This window comes from Carassius carassius, chromosome 1 (assembly GCF_963082965.1).
Source record: "Carassius carassius chromosome 1, fCarCar2.1, whole genome shotgun sequence".
In the NCBI taxonomy this organism is placed as follows: Eukaryota; Metazoa; Chordata; class Actinopteri; order Cypriniformes; family Cyprinidae; genus Carassius; species Carassius carassius.
In genome coordinates this window covers 43,174,834-43,195,598 of record NC_081755.1, presented here as the reverse complement: position 1 = coordinate 43,195,598, position 20,765 = coordinate 43,174,834, and the positions used below count along the sequence as shown (strand labels likewise).

The window sequence follows — 20,765 nt, the reverse complement described above, 5'->3', positions numbered from 1 at the left end:
AAACAAGGACACTCTTTCAGGGTCAAGAAACACTATTGTCTGTGTGAACTCTAGGATTAAAGGATAACATGCTGCTTTGATTGGGTTTGATTCATTGAAAAAAAGCAGGGTCACTCTCCTCGCCCCCCATGGAAATATGTTTAATTTATCGGTTGGTTGAAGTTGGCTGTTGCTGAATTAAGGTGTTAAACATCTGCCACATTTCACAAGCTGGATGTATGTTTAGGTCTAACCCATGTGGGTCCTGCGTGGGTGAAGATGCCTAGATGGTTTGGCAAGAAATCAATGCAGAACAAAGAGCACGAGAGATGTGCTCCTACATGAGGATCAAGACTCTAAGAGATCCCTTCACTATCGGCGTCTGCGGGACAAACATGCCTTGTGTTTTCTCTACCCACTTAGTCCCTTCAAAACAGCTCAACGAGAATGATTGATTGTCACTGGCAAACTCTTCCTCTATCAATCGCTCTCTATCACTGTTGGGAAAAAACAGGTCAAAACAGCTTATGGTGGTTAAGCTTGTTTTTGTAGCTTGCTTGTTGCTCATCTAAGATGGTCTAAGACCAGCCTTTACCAGCTAAAAAAAAGTTGACGAACCAGTCTGGACCAGATAATGACCAGCTTTGAACATCTCACATTATCGGTTTGGTATTACAACATGCAAGATAAATATCATTCAGAACAGAATGTTATTTTGTGTAATTTCTAATAGCGCTGCGATTCTGAAAAGGGTCGAGGTATTATTTGATTGTGTGTATTAAGGATGTGAAAAGCTTGCAATGAAATAAACAACAATTTATTTAGCCATTTTATTATAAAAATGTTTACAATACTGTGTGCTTAGTTGTATTAGTGTACTTCAAGTCTTAAACGTATACATTTTATAAACTGTACTTGCAAATAATATAATGTTAATGAAATAAAAGGCCACTTAAGTGTACTTAGCATGTTTATTGACACACTTAAGTACAATTTTGTTAGGCTTTAAAAAAGTACACATATTTTGATGTGTTGACAATTAATACGATAATTACCCCAGGATAAAGAAAAGTATATTTCCATTATGTATTTAAAGTGCTCTAATTTCCTGCACAAATTCAGTACTTAACATACTAAAAATATTATTTATTACTTTTCAAGTTAGCACATTTGAGTACACTTAGATTATCTTAAGAAATGCTAAAGATTACATTAAATACATTGTGGAAGTACACTTGTTTTCACCTGGGCTAATTTATAATATTATAACCATATAAATATTTTAATTCTTTTGTATTCTGTATTATATTTAATGTAAAAAAATATAAGGGTATTAAATATTTAATGTATTAAAACGCAACTAATTACAGATGTATTTAAATACATGACATTCAAGTTTGTAATACAAATAAAGTACATTTTAGTTTAGCGTAAATGCTTGGTAGTACATTCATTAGTATTTTAACCATATTTCAGTGACTGCAGAAGTAATTATGAAATTACATGAAAAAATATTAAATGAGTCAAAAAAGCACTCTGAAGTTCAGCCAAAAATCAACATACATAGGTTATATAAACTTATACTGTAATGTATTTTCATTTCAGCGTATACTTTATTTTTTACTTAGATTTTTAAAGTAGATTTTTTAATTTCCTTAATAACTAATCTTTGTTAAAGTATGCTAAAATGTAGGGGTTTCATTTCCACTATTATTATTGGAAGACAAAATAAAGCCCTGCATTTCAGCCCGAGCCCGACGGGCCCCGACTTATTTATGCCCCTAGGGCCGGGCTTCGGGCCAATTTTCACGTTATAGCTCACATGCGGGCCGGGCCTCGGGCCTTTTTTGGGTTATCGTTTTTTTATATTTTTAGACATTAATAAAAAAAAAAATGAGAAGTTGACGTCGACGATAGAAAAACAAACATAGACGTTTCATAACCTCATAACTTTCATAATCTGATAATTCAACCCGTTATGATTATAGGCTATACTTACATACTGACATGACAGTCTCACGCACGCACGCTTTTCCGTCAGCGCGACCCACGATTATACTTCACTTATATCCACTTATTGTAGTAGTAGCTATTATAGGCCTCTAAATTAATGTATTAATCATAGCCTAGTTGGTCAACTAATAATTATAAAATGATGATTCATGCAGCGGCGAGGATTTCTGTGTCTGCACCTGTTGTTGCGGGCCACGCAGCAACGAAGAGAGCGCTGGCCGAGTTTGAAAACATTGTGGAGCAGGACGAGGATGACGACGATGAAGTACAGCAATACATGCGCCTCAATCACAACATGGAAGGTGATGGACGAGATGTGCTGCTATGGTGGAAACAGCACGAGACCCTGCTACCGCAACTGTGAAGACTGGCTCGCTCTGTGTTTAGTGTCCCGCCAGCAGCAGCAGCGAACGTGTCTTCAGCGCAGCGGGAAGAGAGATAGAAGAGAGGAGGACTGGGTTAAAACCTTCCACTCTGGATGCTATTCTTTTTCTCCACGATGCTCTGTAAGAGACTGTTCTAACTTTTCATTTGACTGGACTTTATTTTCGTTTAACTGTTGGAAACTAATGGAAAAAAGAATGGACATGTTAAGTGGTGCATTTTTGAGGTAAGATAACCTGCAAGTTTGTTTTTAATTAATTTAATTAGTTTAGATTGTAGGCTATTTCTCATTTCGTTTGCGAGCGCTGTTGCGAGCCTGCCTCAGTATTTCAATTTTTTTTTTATTTTACTCACTGTGGTTTAATAAATAAACATATAGGCCTATTAAACTAACTGTCTGTGTGATATGCTTAAAGTGTTTTATATCTATGGATTTTATTAGTAAAGTATTAGCGTTAATTTGAGAGGCTTAATTGATTAAATATGTTTTAGGCTACTCGCTGTCGGCTCGGCTGATTAACGTTAATCTTCATTTTAAAAAAAATGCTCCAAACATTTTTCTAAATTAACTTGATAAAGAAATGAAAAGAAACATAACACAAAACTGACCCCTTTTTTAATTGTTGCAAATAGGGCAGGCTTCTGCTGTGTAATAAAATAAATAAATAAATAAATAAAAACACGGGCTCGTGTCGGACTCGGGCTGATAATTCTGATGAGCTGTCGGACACGGGTCGGGCTAGGGCCTGAGCGTCTCGGGCCAGGGCCGGGCTCGGGCCTAGATTTGAGGCCCGTGCAGGGCTCTAAGACAAAAAAGGAATGGATTTGGTGCAAGATGACTGGTTAGCGTCAGTTAGCTCCTGCTGGTAGAAGCTGTAACTAACAAAGCCTTTTTCTCTGACGTTCATTTGAAAGCAGACGTGTTTTCTGACTAAATGAAAGTCAGGCAGGGCTCTAAAAAACTAGAATGGGCTTGCAGCTAGTATTGTAATGAACGAAAATGCTAACGGCTACAGACAGCTCTCTCCAGGTTTTCCAGACCTCTTTGAAGCCAAGAGGGTCTCATAGTGTATAGTGATAAAACCATGGGCACGTGTTGTTTGACTCACCTTATAGCTGAGGTACACCAGCAACATGGTCTCTGAAAAACTGATGAATGCAACAAGCACCTGGAGAGAGGCGAAAATAGAGAAACAGAGAGACAAAAAGAGACAGAGATGAGAGAGAAGCAGAGGTTGTGTAGGAAGAAACAGCAGGGGCAGTGTGTTTCACACAGTCTGAGAATAAATGGCCAAACAGAGGGCAACACAACAATGGCAAATGTGTCTGTGTGTGTCTTTCAAACACAGGCACTTTTATTTACCATGGGTTGTTTTTTTATTAAAGCTTACAGGTTTTTGTTACATGAAGGTCACAACATTTTTTACTGAAAAATGTCATTTATTTCTGTTACTTTATATATACCCCCTGTATATTTGAGTGTGTATTACTGAATGACGGAAATGATTTGTTTGTTCTGACCTGAAGAGCCCAGAGTGGCAGAGGCCTGTTCACCCAAATAATGAGGGACCTGATGACAGGAAGCCAATTATTATGACAAAATGAGATAAAGAATGAAAAGAAAATTACAAATTAGAGACGCTCAGATCAAGAAGAGTGCTCATAATTGAACACTTTTTTTTTCTTCACACGTCAAACAAACACACCAAGTACATAATCCAATCCATTTACAATGGCTGAGCAATAAACAGATTCAAACCAACATTTTTGTTGCGAATTAAGAAATCAAAGCTGTGTGGTGTGCATTCTGCATTAAAGGCATCGTGTCAGAGACACACTATTAAACGCTTACACACTACCACCAGAATTGTTGATGTCTAATAAATGGCGAAAACCGAACTGCCTTGTTAAACATGTCACGGAGACTCCCGGTGCACTGTTCTGAAATCAATAAATCAATTCTACTGTTGGCATGAGACAAAAAGTCCTAACTGTAAACAACACCATACATTTCCAGTAAAAATTCAGTTGAATCATACCCAGCATTTTGATGTTTAACAGATTGTTTAATTACTTTATGAAGAGTGGGATTCTGGAACAATCAGATTTAGTTGAGGGCAGGGTTACCCAGCCAACTATTAATTGCATTGTTTAATAAATGCAATTAGCTTGACCTTAGAGTGTTTTTGACCCACTAAAGTAACACTTAGGAATGTTATTTTATTTATTTGTTTTGTATGAGATATATGGTTAAAGTGTAGTACTAAATGTACTGACAAACATGTACGGTAAACTAATATACTTTAATGTAATTTCTATGGAAACTTGTATCATGCATTTAAATACATTGTAATTGCATTATTATTGTAATACACTAGTATAGTAATTGCTGGTTGCATTCTTCAGGAATTACACATTTGTGACAAAGAAGTTGTACATTAGGTAGTTATATTAAAATTATAAAATTATATTGAATAACACACTACAGTTAAAATTAAAATCAATGTGCTTTAGTAAGTAAGAACATTATCTAAATAAGTGTACTTCTTCAAAGCATGAAAAAGACTGTTAAAACAATGATTTAAAATGTAATTTAAAGTAAAACTTACAATTTGACATTAATTTCTGACAAAATGCACTTTTGAAAGATAACACTTATTATGAAATATCAAAAGAGATGAGCTTCGGAGTTCTTTTTACAAACCCGATAAACATCTTAAAAAGAGGAGATTCACAAACATTACAAAGTATTGCACTGATTTTCTTCAGATCTTGTCTATTAAAATGGCCGGATGTTTGTGTTTTTGGCCCTCGGCCACCATCTTCATTCAAGAGTCAAGAGTCTGGATACTTACCAGTCAAAATGGCTTCTGTTGTGGGTAGAGGCATTCTGTCTGAGACAGCCAGGACTGCAGGGGAAGCAAACACACACAGATAAGAGTTTTTATGCATGGATTATCCAAAGGCACTTCAAGCTTCTCCAGATTGTTCCTCCAGATCTCACTTTCCCTTCGTCCACCCACACTCTCTCTCTCCGACTTCACATGAACTGAAAATAGATCCCACGGTTTTCACTTTTGACCATCCTTCTCCTTGCTGTCGTTCACTTGCATCTCTTTGGCGTGAGCCCCTCGATATGCTGTTCTTCTGCACTTTGGCAGAAAATACGTTTTTACTTTTTCCATTTACACCAAGAAACCCAGCAGACTCTGACCTGCCTCTCTATCTCTTTGCCAATACTTGTCATTCTTCTTCACACTTCTAGTGAGAGTTGGTGATTTCCAGTGACATGAGTGAAAATCACTGCTGGAGATGTGACAAAGTAAACATTTTATGCTAATGAGCAGTGATGTAATTAGGGCTGTCCTAGACTAAGGGTTTTTCTGGTCGACTAGTAGTCGTTCACTTTAAGCGTTAGTCAACTAATCACATGTTTAAACATAAACCATTTAAATCATTAAAATGAGCCCTTAACTGCCTACATAGCCTAATAAGCGCTCAAGCACACGGGTAAAGCTTGCCACAGCTCACCGGCAGCAGAAGGGGTACTGTTGATAATAGACAATGGACTTTTCTGAAATATGGAGGTCTGCCTAAGATTGATTTTTCAGTCCTTTTACATTTTGTTCCACTCTCGCCAAGATCCTGCTTTCCTGCTTTTTCACTCGCATATGATGCACCTTTAGAACGTGGCCTAGACAAGATATCATAAAAGACTGAATACCTTTGCTTCCTACTGAAACAACTTTCACGTCGAGTGCATGGAACAAAGCTAATATGCTCAGTGCCATGTGGCTGTGTCTCACCAGTCTCTCTCCTCCCGCGGGTCGTCTAGCAGGACTCGAAGGATGTAGAGCAGGCAGCTCAGAACCTTCAGGAAGAAGTTGAAGAGTCGCACTCTCAAACCTGCAAAATAGAGTGCGAGGCCGTCACCAATCAACATTACAAAGAGCTTCACAAACAACAGAAACACAAAGCCGAGTACTCACGGACAGGACACGACAGCTAGAGGACATCACATCAAACGCACAGAAACAAATACAAAACCAACCAATTACCCAGCACCAGCTCCACAGAGCCACTCACAGGGGTCAACAGCACTCCACGTGAAAGCAAAAACAAACTACCACCTCACAGGACAAGAAAAGCCACAATTAGAGCCGCCCTTCGGCCCGGGCGAGAACTCACTGGATCTTTGGTTTTTGATGAAGAACAGCTTCAGACGTTCCTTGAAAGTGTTTTCATTCACATAGAACTCTACTTGCACTCTAAAAAGGAATGATGATGTTTTGGTTGGAGATAAACAAGAGATGGAGAGGAAGGGGAAGGACAGAAAAATGATGACGTGTGAGAGAGGAGGCAAGAAAGTTAAGACTTATCACCATTGTGGTAATATAAAAAGCAATCAATTGAGAGCTACAAAGCACTACTGCTATATTAAAGTCTAATAGCTTTAGAAGGAAATGATGTTGCCTTGTGCGAAAAAGGCGGCTGTGGTTGACCTTGTAATCTGTGCTGACTTAATCCAGAATTATAAACGACGTGCACAACGAGTGAAAGTATAACTGGAGAAGCCGTAACTCTGATGCTTTTTCATTTCGCTCCACAGTCTTCAACAAACAAGAGAACTGGAACAAGGAGAAGAGGCATATTCCAGCTCATGTTCAACCCGATGCCAGTCCAGCATCTACAGCGGCAAGATGCCAATCACCACAGGCAATCGTTTCGAAACACAAATAGAAATGTGTTTACTTGTACTTGCAAATGATTACAAGAGGGTTTAAAAGCAGAAACAGGAAGTGCATGTTTTTTGGTAAAGCACTTAAATGGATTCCTCAGTAAAAAGGATTGTTGTTTGAGCTCAAATGTCCAAATCAGTCTGTTCATCGCATGCACGCATTTGAAACACTGATGAATACAAATGCTGACCATTTATTTTGTATTACTAACTTTCCAAATTATACACTGTTGATTTGAATTATCAGTTTGGTTGAGATTGATATTCCAGTGTCGTATATCATTAACTGAGGATGCAAACAGTGAAACCAACAGCAGATTGTTATTTAACATTTCTGTTGACCCAAAAACATATTGCAGTGAATTTAAGGTATACATCTGGGAAATGAACCCTTGAACATAAGTGACACCTACACAAACCAATTAAATCTGCCATGTCAGTGCTGACTTCACACAGTTTAACAGCTGTTTCTAATTAATTTATGTAAACTATACCTACATTCACAGATATGATATCAAATAGGTTTTAAACACCTCTTTGAAATTAATTGCCATGATCTGTCAGTATCAGATGATTATAGACTGGTTACTTCCATATCCCATGCATGGATACAAAGTGAAAGAAATACTGTCTACATTTTTAGAAATAAGTTATATTTTTATTCAATATTTATATTTTGTATTTAAGTTTTGATTAACCAGTACAATAGATGCAAAACACAACAGAGCTTCGTTTCTGTATTGTAACGTACATCAGAGTGAAAATGATTATTGACATGGACTGGTTCAATCAATTGGTGCAAAATGTTCTTTTAAAATAGTTAACTATAATGACCAAAATGCACCTGAAAAGGGATTTTTTTTTAATCTTTTATAATAACTTTCTATTATTTCAAATGGTGATGATAGGTATTTTAAATGTTGATGTTGAAATGTTGTGATAGATTTAAAAAAAATGTTTATGCTGCTAAACTTCCATTCAAAGTCCCGGTTCATTTATACACATTGAAAGACAAGTCAATATGATCGTTTGTGGTAATTGACATCGCACCACAGTAGCTGGTCACACACATTAAGCAGTAAATATCAATTATGTTCGTTTGAAGGTCACTCATGGGAGAATGTCAAAAAATATAGAGTTCACTGTTCTCCAGCACGTTTCCAGTCCCATTCGCTCTGTTTTAAACACTTTTCCTCAGCACCAACTACCCAGGGACTCATAAAGAGGCATTAGCTACAGACCAGATCAGTGTGAGCCGGATCACTCCAGTCTTTTAAAGACTTCCCCACAGATCTCTGGAGCCAGCCTCATTACTACAGAGCTCTGTGTAATTGGACGGAAACATGGAGGGACACATAATATCCTGTGAGTCATGTCATAACAATGGGAATAAAGGATGAGAGGAGAGAACACAGGCCAAGCACATGTGTGATCTGTCTGTCTCTCGCACTCAAATATATGCCGGGGAAATGCGATAATGTGAATTCACAGTCCGTAAGGGGTCCCGGACCCCACGTGGTGGTCGACTCTAACGTACCCTCTCCTCACAGACAGTACCCCACCAGACCATGCTGGGTGTTGCTATGGTGACAGAAAGCACCTTCAGGATTCCTAATCTAGTTATAATAATCAAGTTTTGTGGGCGTGGAGGACTTGTTTCATTCCCAGCTCCCAGCAAAAAAGATTACAGGAATCTATACAATCTTGAAAACACTTATTCAATATTCACAATATTCAATATTCACAATTGCATTATATTATATTACTCTCTCTCTCTCTCTCTCTGTATATATAAATATATATACACGCACACAATCAAAGAGTAATAAAGAACATCATATAAAGTTATATTTTGAAAAATGTTAATGTCATTGTAACCATTGTTTTATTACAGTGGTTTTTTTTTTACATTAAGTAAAACTAAATAAAAATTTTTTTAATGGTTTTTAATCGTTTAGTTAACTAAAATAACCCTGACTGTGACATTTTCTTTCATGACCACAATGCATCAGAACAATTTTTTTTTATAATAAATAATTATATATTTTTATAATAATAAAGTCCAGTTATTTCCAATGGTAATGATTTTCATACATTCTCATTACTGTAACATGTCACATTTATTTCATATCCATATCATAATATAAATGAAATAAAAAAATAGCAAAATCATATTAGTTTTCTTTTATATTTTTCCATTAATGAAAGGTTATTGGGGGGTAAATGGGCTTATCTTATCTTTTCTTATACATACTTTGATTTCATGGTTATTAATGTGACTTAGCGTTGTGTCTAATAATAGAAATAGGTCAACATTCAGATGTTTATTTTAATGAACAGGCTACTAGATTTCATGCAGCCTCCAAGACTATCTGTCATTGTATCCAATGCATATGTTTATTATTTTAGGTTTTCTCAGTGAGATCAACAGTGAAAACTGTTTTTCATGTCCTTTTTTCAGACACTTCTTTATTTGGTGTACATATTCTGACCATTAAAGCCCTAATGTATTCATTGCTAATTAGCTCTTAAGAGTAATTGGACTCGAGACCAGAGAAAGCATTGAATAAGCCTTTTAATGAACCAGCGATCCAGTGCCTAATATAAGGTGACAGACGCTTCATTGAATATACATCAAATCATGTACCATTTATTGCCATTTCTCTAACAGACCATCCAACAGGAAAAGCATAATATAGAAATGAGTCTAATGCTGAATATTTGTCATTCTCATTTCTTTATCTGTTCTTTTGGGCATCTTGTTATTCGTTCGTTTAATCAAAACCTTTGTATAACTGGATACCCTAACAAAAATTGTTCACCTTTTGAACAAGTGGCAAAACAATGGAAGATGTTGATATATCATAAATATATATTTTATTAATATTTTCATACAATGCTTTTATTCAAATTTATAAATGCATAACTGTAGTATGCCTTATAGTGTTGATGTATAGTAATTTATAAATCCTTCAGTATTCTCAGTAATTTGTTTACATATATAGTTTTTAAAATAAAGAACCCCCCCCCCCTCCACACACACACACACATGATATATTAACTAATTAATTTATTAATTGCAGTAATTTGGTAGGAATGGATGATATGTCACTGAAAGTTGTTTGCAACATTTACAAGACAATGTTATTAGCCAAGTTGAAGTACAATTCTCCACACTGGTAGCAGATCACATATTTTTCACAACTCATAACTGTTTTATGTTGTTTTTGTCGGTCTTTTTTGGAAAGACGTTTGGTCAGCTGGACAGTCGGTATGTTGGTTAAACAACAGTACCATCCAGTGGGTTTGGGACCACATGAGGGTGAGGCCATGATGGCAAAATTTTCATTCCCTTTAACTCCAGTATTTACATGTGGTTGACCCTCCCAATCTGTATTGATGCTAATCCATGTAGAAATCATCATCGTTAGTATATGTGCAGTTTCGCATATCTTGAAGCTTTAAAAGTGGTTCTCTTACGAGAGTTCTCTCGTACTGCGTCTTAGCTAAGACTACGGGAAAAAGTCTCTTTTCACGAAATACTGAAGCAAAAAATTATCCTTAATTTTGAATTTTTGTAAAGCGCATTTGCAGCAGTACACAGCCATAGGCGAGACGGCTCGCTCGCTCATTGGCTGCTCTGCGGCAAGTGCACAGCCTATTGAGCGCAGGCTGATGCAATATCAGACCAATAAGGGCGCTTTGCGCCCTTCATGCCCCTTCCCGCCGAAACGGGTGTGGCCCAACCCTATAAAAGGAGCTCGAAAAGGCTGACTCACCTGATTTTTCATCTCTTCAGCGAAGCTCACGCATCGCTGGATCACGGAGGAAGCAAGCGCCGTCTGAGAAGCATCTCAGCGGGACGAGCCATTCTGAAGCTGCTGGCCTTCGCCGCCTTCTACTGCCGTTCCTGCTGTGCTGTCCGGCGCACATATCCTTTCAATTCTGTTATATCCAGCTGTTCTTTATGCGTGTGTGTGTGTTCGCCCTGCGAGAAACACTCGTAAAAGAGCTTGCGTCTTTTTTAAGATGCCTTCCTGCGGCTCGTCAGAGCCCCAATCAGGGAAGATCATGCGGCGCTCGCGCTCCCTGACGGCGGATGCCCTCACTGCGAGCTGTTGCCATGGTGACTCTGAGGACTCGCTTGGCCTTTTCTCTGAGCCTGCATTCTCTGCTGCGCTGAGGCGCCGCACTCTGCTAGCTTCGGGCAGTGAGGGCTGGGCGAGCTCCGAGGATCTCGCGCCTTCTGCTCAGAAGCCCAGCAAATGAGCTGACATCGAGAAGGAGCCGAGGCGAGTGCTCACGCCAGCCGCGACGAGTCTCGGCCTCGAGTGGTCTGCACCAGCACCCCCCCTCTCATTCTCGGCTGGATGGTAGTTTCCTTTCGGATGAGCGTACTTCTCAAAGCCCGCCTCATTTCTTCCTGAGCTTCACGAAGAGGTGGCAAAGGCTTGGAACGCTCCATATTCAGCGCGAACTCGTTCGTCTGTCTCACTAGCATTCTCCACACTGGATGATGCTAAAAACAGGAACTACCAGTCACTTCCGCCGGTGGAACAGGCGATAGCAACGCACCTTTGTCCGCCCTCTGCTGGACGGCGGACGAAAGCGGTGTTGCCATCTAAAGCCTGCTGCATGACGTCACCTCTGCTCGAGCGAATCTTCTGCTGCTGAGCAGGCTGCGTCTGCACTGCACACGATGGCTGCTTCATCGAAGCGCCGGTGTACGAGTTCCGCTGTGGCCGATCTCTCACCCAAGCGCGCCGCTTTTCAGTTCCAGGAATTGTGACTGTCTCAGCGTTTTCTGCAACACGCAAGCCTGCACAGTTGCCCACTTGCCTGCACACAAAAGCTGTTATCACAACAGCTTCAGCAACGCAGCTCGAGACCCCCGTTCTCACTCTACCGGCCGTCGCCCCGCGCCGCGGGGACCGTGGCAGAGGATTACGGTGAGGACGGGAGCCCCGAAGCCATCCTAGGAAAGCGCCTGTGTACAAGTCGCCGCGGCCGAACTCTAACCTAAGCGCGCCGTTGTTTCAGTTCCAGGGATTGTGACTGCTTCAGCGTCTTTTGCAATGCACAAGCCTGTACAGTTGCCAGCTTGCCTGCACACAAAAACCGTTATCACGGCTACCCAGTTATTTCCCGAAAGAGGTGTAATTTCTGGTCTCCCGGCCACGGCCGATGGTGCTATAAATGTAGTGACGATGCCCACTGCTCAGTGCCCATCTCCACATATAAGCACAGCCCTTCACACAGGGCTCGCGCCCATAAAAGCGACTCAAGTCGATCGCGCGCACTGTCAATGTCAATGTCAATGTCACCTTTATTTATATAGCGCTTTAAACAAAATACATTGCGTCAAAGCAACTGAACAACATTCATTAGGAAAACAGTGTCAATAATGCAAAAATGATAGTTAAAGGCAGTTCATCATTGGATTCAGTTATGTCATCTCTGTTCAGTTAAATAGTGTCTGTGCATTTATTTGCAATCAAGTCAACGACATCGCTGTAGATGAAGTGTCCCCAACTAAGCAAGCCAGAGGCGACAGCGGCAAGGAACCGAAACTCCATCGGTGACAGAATGGAGAAAAAAACCTTGGGAGAAACCAGGCTCAGTTGGGGGGCCAGTTCTCCTCTGACCAGACGAAACCAGTAGTTCAATTCCAGACCAAATATTAGCGTAGATGCCATTCTTCTAATGATGTAGCAAGTACATAGGTTGTTATGGGAAGTGTTTCCGGTTCCGGTTTACCTAATTAATGCAGCCTAAAAATCCTTTAACGGATTTGGATAATAAAAGCATATTAGTATGTTATGTGTATGCCAGGTTAAAGAGATGGGTCTGTGCACTGCCTAGTAAACGTGCCCACTCCTCAGTGCCCACAATCACTATGTCACACGCGTCATGTGGTTTCTGTAAAAACGAAACCCGTGCACGTTCATCCGGCCACGGCCGATGGTGCTATAAATATAGTGACGATGCCCACTGCTCAGTGCCCATCTCCACATATAAGCACAGCCCTTCACACAGGGCTCGCGCCCATAAAAGCGACTCAAGTCGATCGCGCGCACTGCATAGTAAACGTGCCCACTCCTCAGTGCCCACAATCACTATGTCGCACGCGTCATGTGGTTTCTGTAAAAACGAAACCCGTGCACGTTCGTCCGGCCACGGCCGATGGTGCTATAAATGTAGTGACGATGCCCACTCCTCAGTGCCCATCTCCACATGTAAGCACAGCCCTGCACACAGGGCTCGCGCCTATAAGATCGACTCAGATCGGTCACGCGCTCCACATAGTAAACGTGCCCACTCCTCAGTGCCCACAAACACTATGTCACACACGGCGCGTGGTTTTCTGTAAAAACGAAACCCGTGCACGTACGCTCTGCCCAGGCAGACAGCGAGTCGAAAGCAGTAAATGTGCACACTTGCAGCCCACAGTTACTCGCAGACATCACGAGTCCCACGGGACCTGCTCAGCCCTCCCTCAATCGGTTAAGCGCCGGGACAGGGTCGAGGAGGAGCGATCTGCCCGCTGTGATCAGCGTGCTCCCCGCCTCAAATGCCACAGGCGTAACGCCCATGTTACATCACACCGAAGCGCTGCCGTTGCTCAGTCAACAGAGCGCGCTTCGCATCCAGCCTTTAGCCATTCATGCAGATGCATGTTCAGCGCTTCCAGGGGTTTCGGATTGGGTGCTAGGCATTATAAGGAGAGGCTACTCGCTACAGTTTTTTCGACGCCCTCCGCGCTTTTTAGCGCGCGTCGAAACCACGGTCAAAACAGAAGTAGAACGCATACTTCGGGCCGAAATATCAAAACTGTTGAGCAGAGGGGCTGTAGAGCCTGTGTCTCAAGCTCAAAGCGAGGGGGGGCTGTACAGCAGATACTTTCTAGTGCCCAAGAGAGACGGGGGTCTCAGGCCCATACTGGATCTAAGACAGCTGAACAAGGCATTGGTGAAACGCAGTTTCAGAATGCTTACGACCAGGAAGCTCCTCGCGCATATTCGCAGAGGGGACTGGTTCATGTCAATAGATCTGAAGGATGCGTATTTTCAAATACAGATGGCTTCAAGTCACAGGCGATATTTGAGATTCGCCTTCGAGGGCCAGGCATACCAGTTTGCAGTCCTGCCGTTCGGCTTGTCCGTAGCTCCTCGTACGTTTACGAGGTGCATGGACGCAGCGCTCGCTCCTCTCAGACTCAGAGGCATGCGAGTGCTGAACTATTTGGAGGACTGGCTGATTCTGGCTCAATCATGAGCGGAGCTCGTGGAGCACAGGGCCGTTTTACTTGATCACCTCGAGAAACTCGGTCTCAGTGTCAACTGGACGAAGAGTCGCTGAACCCCAGTCAGACGATACTGTTTTGGGTTTAGCTCTGGACTCACGTTCCATGACGGTGCGGCTGTCACCACAGCGCGCGTTGGGCATTCAGCGCGCGGCGAGTTCTCTCCGCTGCGGCGCGACCGTTTCGCTCAGAGAATGTCAGAGGATGCTGGGTCTCATGGCCTCAGCATCTCCGGTTCTGCAGTTGGGCCTGCTCCGCATGCGCCCCCTGCAGTTCTGGCTGAAAGCGTGGGTACCGCACGGAGCGTGGGTATCTGGTCGACTGCGTCTCAAGGTCATTCAGGCCTGCGTTACAGCCCTGAAACCCTGGACAGCAAACGACTGGTACCAATCAGGTGTAAGCCTGGGGACTTCCTCGAAAGTAAAGATGGTGTCGACGGACGCCTCCACTTCGGGATGGGGTGCTCGAGGGCAGACCGTCCTTTGGCCTGTGGTCAGAACGGGAAAGGCTCCAACATATCAACTGTCTGGAAATGCTGGCAGTGGAGAACGCGCTGACGCGCTTTTGTCCCCGAATCAAGGGACACCACGTCTTAGTCCGTTCGGACGACATGTCTGTGGTGTCCTACAGAAATCGCCAGGGTGGTCTCGGGTCCCGAAACCTGTGCAGGTTGGCAGAACGCCTCCTGGTTTGGGCTCAGCGCAACTTGCGCTCGCTGAGGGCAGCTCATGTGCCTGGGCTACAGAATCTGGGTCCAGACAGGCTGTCCAGAAGCAACATTCCCACGGGCAAATGGTCTCTACACCCGCAAACAGTCCGGCTGTTGTGGGAGAGATTTGGCAGGGCGGAGGCGGATCTCTTCGCGTCCAACGAAAACGCACACTGCCCCGCATTCTTTTCCAAGGACGAAAGCGCGCTGTCACGGAGATGGCCGTGCTGCCAGCTTTATGCTTTCCCTCCAGTCTCCCTCCTTCTGCAGGTGATAGAACGTGATTTGGCATCATGTTAGAAGGTGATTTGGCACCCTCAACCGGAGTTGTGGTCCCTCCATGTGTGGGCGATCAACGGTTACCCGCTGATCTCTCAGTGGGAGTGCTAAATACCATCACTCAGGCTAGAGCTCCGTCGACACGACAGCTGTATGCCTCGAAGTGGTCGGTGTTCTCCAGCTGGTGCACGGCTCGGGGATGTTCACTCCTTAGTTGTGAGGTGACGGAGGTTCTTTCCTTCCTACAGGAGCTGTTGGATAAGGGCAGAGCCCCATCCACGCTCAAAGTTTATGTGGCGACCATCGCAGCGTTTTCTGAAACAGCGCTCGGTCAGTCAATAGGAAGGAACGATTTGGTCATCCGCTTCCTTAGAGGAGCTAGGAGGCTGAATCCTCCCAGACCTCCGTCAGTCCCTATATGGGACCTCGCGGCGGTTTTGGAGGCCATGAAGGGTCCCCCTTTTGAGCCTATCCAATCGATTAGCCTCCAGCATCTGTCGTTCAAGACAGTATTCTTGTTGGCTCTCGCTTCAGTGAAGCGTGTGGGTGACCTGCACGCGCTCTTGGTGAGCCAGTCGTGCTTGGAGTTTGGGCCTATGACTCAAGGGTCATATTCAAACCTAGGCACGGTTATGTGCCGAAGTCCCTCAACACGCCGTTTCGGGCTCAGGTTATTGCCCTGTCTGCCCTGTCGGTGTCAGGAGAGGATGGAGACTCGAGTCTTCTTTGCCCTGTTAGGGTTTTAAGAGCTTATGTGTCTCGCTCCGCTGTCTTTCAACAGACTGAGCAGCTGTTTGTCTCGTTCAGTGGACGTTCCAAGGGAATGGCTGTTTCGAGACAGACTCTATCCAGATGGATAGTTGACGCCATAGCGTTAGCTTACGCTTCGAGGGGCCTTCAGTGCCCACTGGGCGTCAGAGCACACTCCACAAGGGGCGTCGCCTCGTCGTGGGCGTGGTCTACTGGGATCTCCTTGCAGGATATATGTATGGCGGCAGGTTGGGCCTCGCCGTCTGCATTTATCAGGTTCTATAACCTGGAGGTTCCCGCCTTGCAAGCAAGGCTGCTGTCGGTATAGCCGAATCAGGGCCCTGGTGGGAATTCTGAGTTCGTGAGCATTATGCGCTGCCGACTGTTATATGGGCAGTATTGCGTAAGACCCGCATTGCCACATTGGTCAGGCCTTGCCTCGACTTTGTGATGTTATATTGCCGCATCTACGGGTGCTGCTAGATATGGGACGGAGGGCTCCCCCCCTCTCCTGTCCTGGACTCTCTGTGAGTCCCTCGGGTGACTGTGCACTGTAAATCCTGGGCGTTGCTTCAGGTTTATTGGTGTGTGATCCCTGCGCGCACGGCGTTTTACATGGGGTTCCCGTAGCGTCTTAGCTAAGACGCAGTACGAGAGAACTCTCGTAAGAGAACGTACTCGGTTACTAACGTAACCTCGGTTCTCTCTAGAAGAGGGAACGAGTTCTGCGTTCTCTGCCGTGCGTACGATTCACTCTGGTTCACTTCGGCGATGAAATAAATCAGGTGAGTCAGCCTTTTCGAGCTCCTTTTATAGGGTTGGGCCACACCCGTTTCGGCGGGAAGTGGCATGAAGGGCGCGAAGCGCTGCGCTCGATAGGCTGTGCACTTGCCGCAGAGCAGCCAATGAGCAAGCGAGCCGTCTCACCTATGGCTGTGTACTGCTGCAAATGCGCTTTACAAAAATTCTAAATTAAGGATAATTTTTTGCTTAAGTATTTCGTGAAAAGAGACTTTTCCCGTAGGGTCTTAGCTAAGACGCAGTACTCGTTCCCTCTTCTAGAGAGAACCGAGGTTACGTTAGTAACCGAGTTCATTCTCTTTGTTTCAAAATTCATCCCGAGACTGGTATATCATGCATGTCCTTCAATCACAAAATCACCCTCCCACTTGCTCGAGTAGACAGATAATGATTTTTTTGTTCCTTTGAATCATGTCATGCAACTGTCATTAACATTAACTGTGTAAGAATCTCATCACTACAAGAACGTTCCTCAAAGACTTTGGTTACATCATCCTCACCTTCTTCGAAAACTCGAAAACTATAATTAATAATAATATTCCCACTGTCTAGATATGAAATCTTCCATTTTGTGTAAGGTTTCTATAGTATTTCACCATCCATCTACTCAGTCATTCATGCTTCCATATAGTCAGTTCTCCAAAAAAAAGGAAATTTCCTTTGTGAAAAAGAAGATATTAGATATAAAGAATTTACAGAAATAATACTTTAAATGTATTAAATGTAATTAGTTGAACTTAGGAGTGCATTTGACCAACTTAATGCCATTTTTATATGCGATTTCATAATTACTTCTTTTGTCTTTGAAATATGATTGCCAAATGCAGATGTTGGGCAGAATTTCCAAGTTGCTTTTTCTCCATGCATGAAAAGTGTATGGTAATTTATATTGCCAAGCTCCAAAGAGCACAAAAATACTATATATTTTAAATCATCACCCACTTCATGTATGTAAAATAAAATCTTGGCAATTCTGTTTAACATCTGCTTTTGTGTTTCAGGTCAAATTTATAAAATGGGTTTGGTATGACATGATGATGAACTGTCCCTTTAAAGTTTTTTTTCTGAGGTTTTGCTCAGTCTCACAGCAGGATGGGATAATGCTCACCCAAGAGTCAATTGTTCCCTGTGTTTTTCTCATATGCTATTTTATATGCTTTTTTCATATGGAAAACTCTTTTCCACTTGAGGGAGTAACAGCAGTGAGCAAGTAAAGCGTAAACATCCCCACATGAAAGGAGCTGAGCACTGGGTTTGATAACATCACTGACTAGTTAGCTAAAGGAAAGAGAGAAAAACATTAAAAACTCATAAAAGCCGTACGGCTCTACAGAGAAGCAAACACACTATCCCATAGAGTTCCCTTGGCGATAATGCTAGGAATAACGGTAATAGAGTTGCTTTCTCAAAAAGCCAATTACATAACGATGATGCCTAAAATTAATATTATTATTATTTTTAACTATATTTAACTAGTAAATATACTGTAATCCTCCAAATGGAGTGCACAGTTTCTCTGAAAATGAGAGGAGGGGGACTTCTTAATAATGCTGTGAAAACTTATTAGTTATTTTTGTTTGTCTATTGCACACTCCCAAACTCTTGCCACTTAAAGAAACATTTCACTTAGAAATTCTGTCATTATGGGTTTTGGTACCGAACTCTGTACTTTTTAAGGGGACTGAGCGAATTGCATCGGTACTACTGAGTTAAATCAATCAGTGCCAAATTTTGTTACCTGAGAACGCATCTGTGCGCATACGCTACAGAGAGAGAAAGAGGACGTGATGTCACCCCTGTAACTTGTCCAAACAACACACAGGGCGTGCCGAAATGTTCCGAAGTGTGGTTACATTTCTAGGGCCATATAGTTTCTGTGAAAACACAGATGGGATCGCGGAGTCCATTTTTAGAAGCATAATTTACTCAATAGCGCAGAATGCCACGGAATTCATAAATTTTTGGACTAATAAATCGAAAGACGACAATTCGAATCATGATATGAACTAGTGTCTGTGAATATCAAAATGCCAAAAGATGGTTTAAAAATGAAGCCTGCATGTTCTGCTTGCCTCTGTATGTGTGAATGGCGTAAAACGCGGTTTTGTTTACTACACAAATACTGAAGCACGCATGATGCTCGTGGTGATTTTCAGCCTCTGCGTCTTACTATATGACAGTATGAACACAAAAACTTCATCTCCAGAGCTGCTGTGAGAGTCACTTAGCGAGACAAATTCATACATTTAATTTTCCCATGTATTAATTTCAATAGTAAACCTCAGTTTGTTTACTGTAGTAAATGTTTTTGCAATTACACAGAGTAAAGCACAGAAAAAGGTACCATTGGGGATAAAAAATGAATGGTACCCAACCCTAGTCATTAAGTATTTACATTCATGTTGTTCCAAACCCGTATGACTTACTTTTTTCCCCATGGAACACAAAATGAGAAATTTAGCACAATGTTCAAGCTGTTCTTTTCCATACAATCACAACATGTAGTGACATTTATTTACTGCTTTACCAGAAGGGCAGAAATAAATTTCAGATGTCCAATTACTGTCAATAACAACCGAGACTGTGGAAAAGTATATAAAAAACAATGCCAGCAAGAACACTCTTAAAAAGTTGGTGCTTAAAATGTTCTTCACAGTGATGCCATAGCATAACCATTTTTTGTTCCACAAAGAACCATTCAGTCAAAGAAGAATATTTAATTGTTTCAATTTGCTATTTGTCTAATAAAAGACAATACATTTGTTTGAGAGATTTCTATTTGTGTATTTTGTATTTGTGTTTTCTCTTTATTATGACAGGTGGTCTGATAAATTTGTTAAGCACTGTATTTATTGACTGTAATTAGGCATCTGAATAAAAAAATTAACAATATTTTTTGTAAACACTAAACTCAAAAATGTATGGATATCAACAATAATTATATTTTAGCATATATTTTAGAAACACTTCTGTGACTATTAAAAAACAATGACTGATGTGAATCTCAGTTAGGGTTAAAACATTCAATGAAACAGATACCCTTACATTAAATACAATACAGGTGGTCATATAATTAGAATATCATCAAAAAGTTTATTTATTTCACCAATTCCATTCAAAAAGTGAAACTTGTATATTATATTAATTCATTACACACAGACTAGACTATATTTCAAATGTTTATTTCTTTTAATGTTTATGATTATAACTGACAACTAAGGAAAATCCCAAATTCAGTATCTCAAAAAATTTGAATATTACTTAAGACCAACACAAAGAAAGGATTTTTAGAAATCTTGGCCAACTAAAAAGTATGAACATGAACTGTATGTACTGGTACTGGTAGCTCTGGCACTGTGTGCAGGTGCCAAGTCCTGTTGGAAAATGAAATCGGCATCTCCATAAAGTTGTTCAGCAGCAGGAAGCATGAAGTGCTCTAAAACTTCCTGGTATATGGCTGCGTTGACCTTGGACATCAGAAAACACAGTGGACCAACACCAGCAGATGACATGGCACCCCAAACCTTCACTGACTCTGGAAACTTTACACTGGACCTCAAGCAACATGGATTGTGTGCCTCTCCTCTCTTCCTCCAGACTCTGGGAACCTGACTTCCAAAGGAAATGCAAAATGTACTTTCACCAGAGAACATAACTTTGGACCACTCAGCAGCAGTCTAGTCCTTTTTGAAGCGAGACGCTTCTGACGCTGTCTGTTGTTCAAGAGTGGCTTGACACAAGGAATGCAAAAGCTGAAACCCATGTCTTGCATACGTCTGTGAGTAGTGGTTCTTGAAGCACTGACTCCA

The 20,765-nt window shown here is 41.9% G+C and overlaps 1 protein-coding gene across 2 annotated transcripts in view; it reads right to left on the bottom strand.

Moving 5' to 3' along the window:
- LOC132151733 (potassium channel subfamily T member 2-like) overlaps positions 1–20,765 on the bottom strand; it is an 89,174-nt gene that overhangs the window by 43,497 nt on the left and 24,912 nt on the right. For both annotated transcript variants that reach the window (XM_059560066.1, XM_059560076.1), the window contains exons 2-6: positions 6,565–6,644; positions 6,183–6,282; positions 5,232–5,285; positions 3,898–3,946; positions 3,486–3,545 (exon numbers count right to left, since the gene is read on the bottom strand). In XM_059560066.1, coding sequence (XP_059416049.1) covers positions 3,486–3,545; positions 3,898–3,946; positions 5,232–5,285; positions 6,183–6,282; positions 6,565–6,644 — 343 coding nt within the window. The remainder of the gene's footprint in view (positions 1–3,485; positions 3,546–3,897; positions 3,947–5,231; positions 5,286–6,182; positions 6,283–6,564; positions 6,645–20,765) is intronic.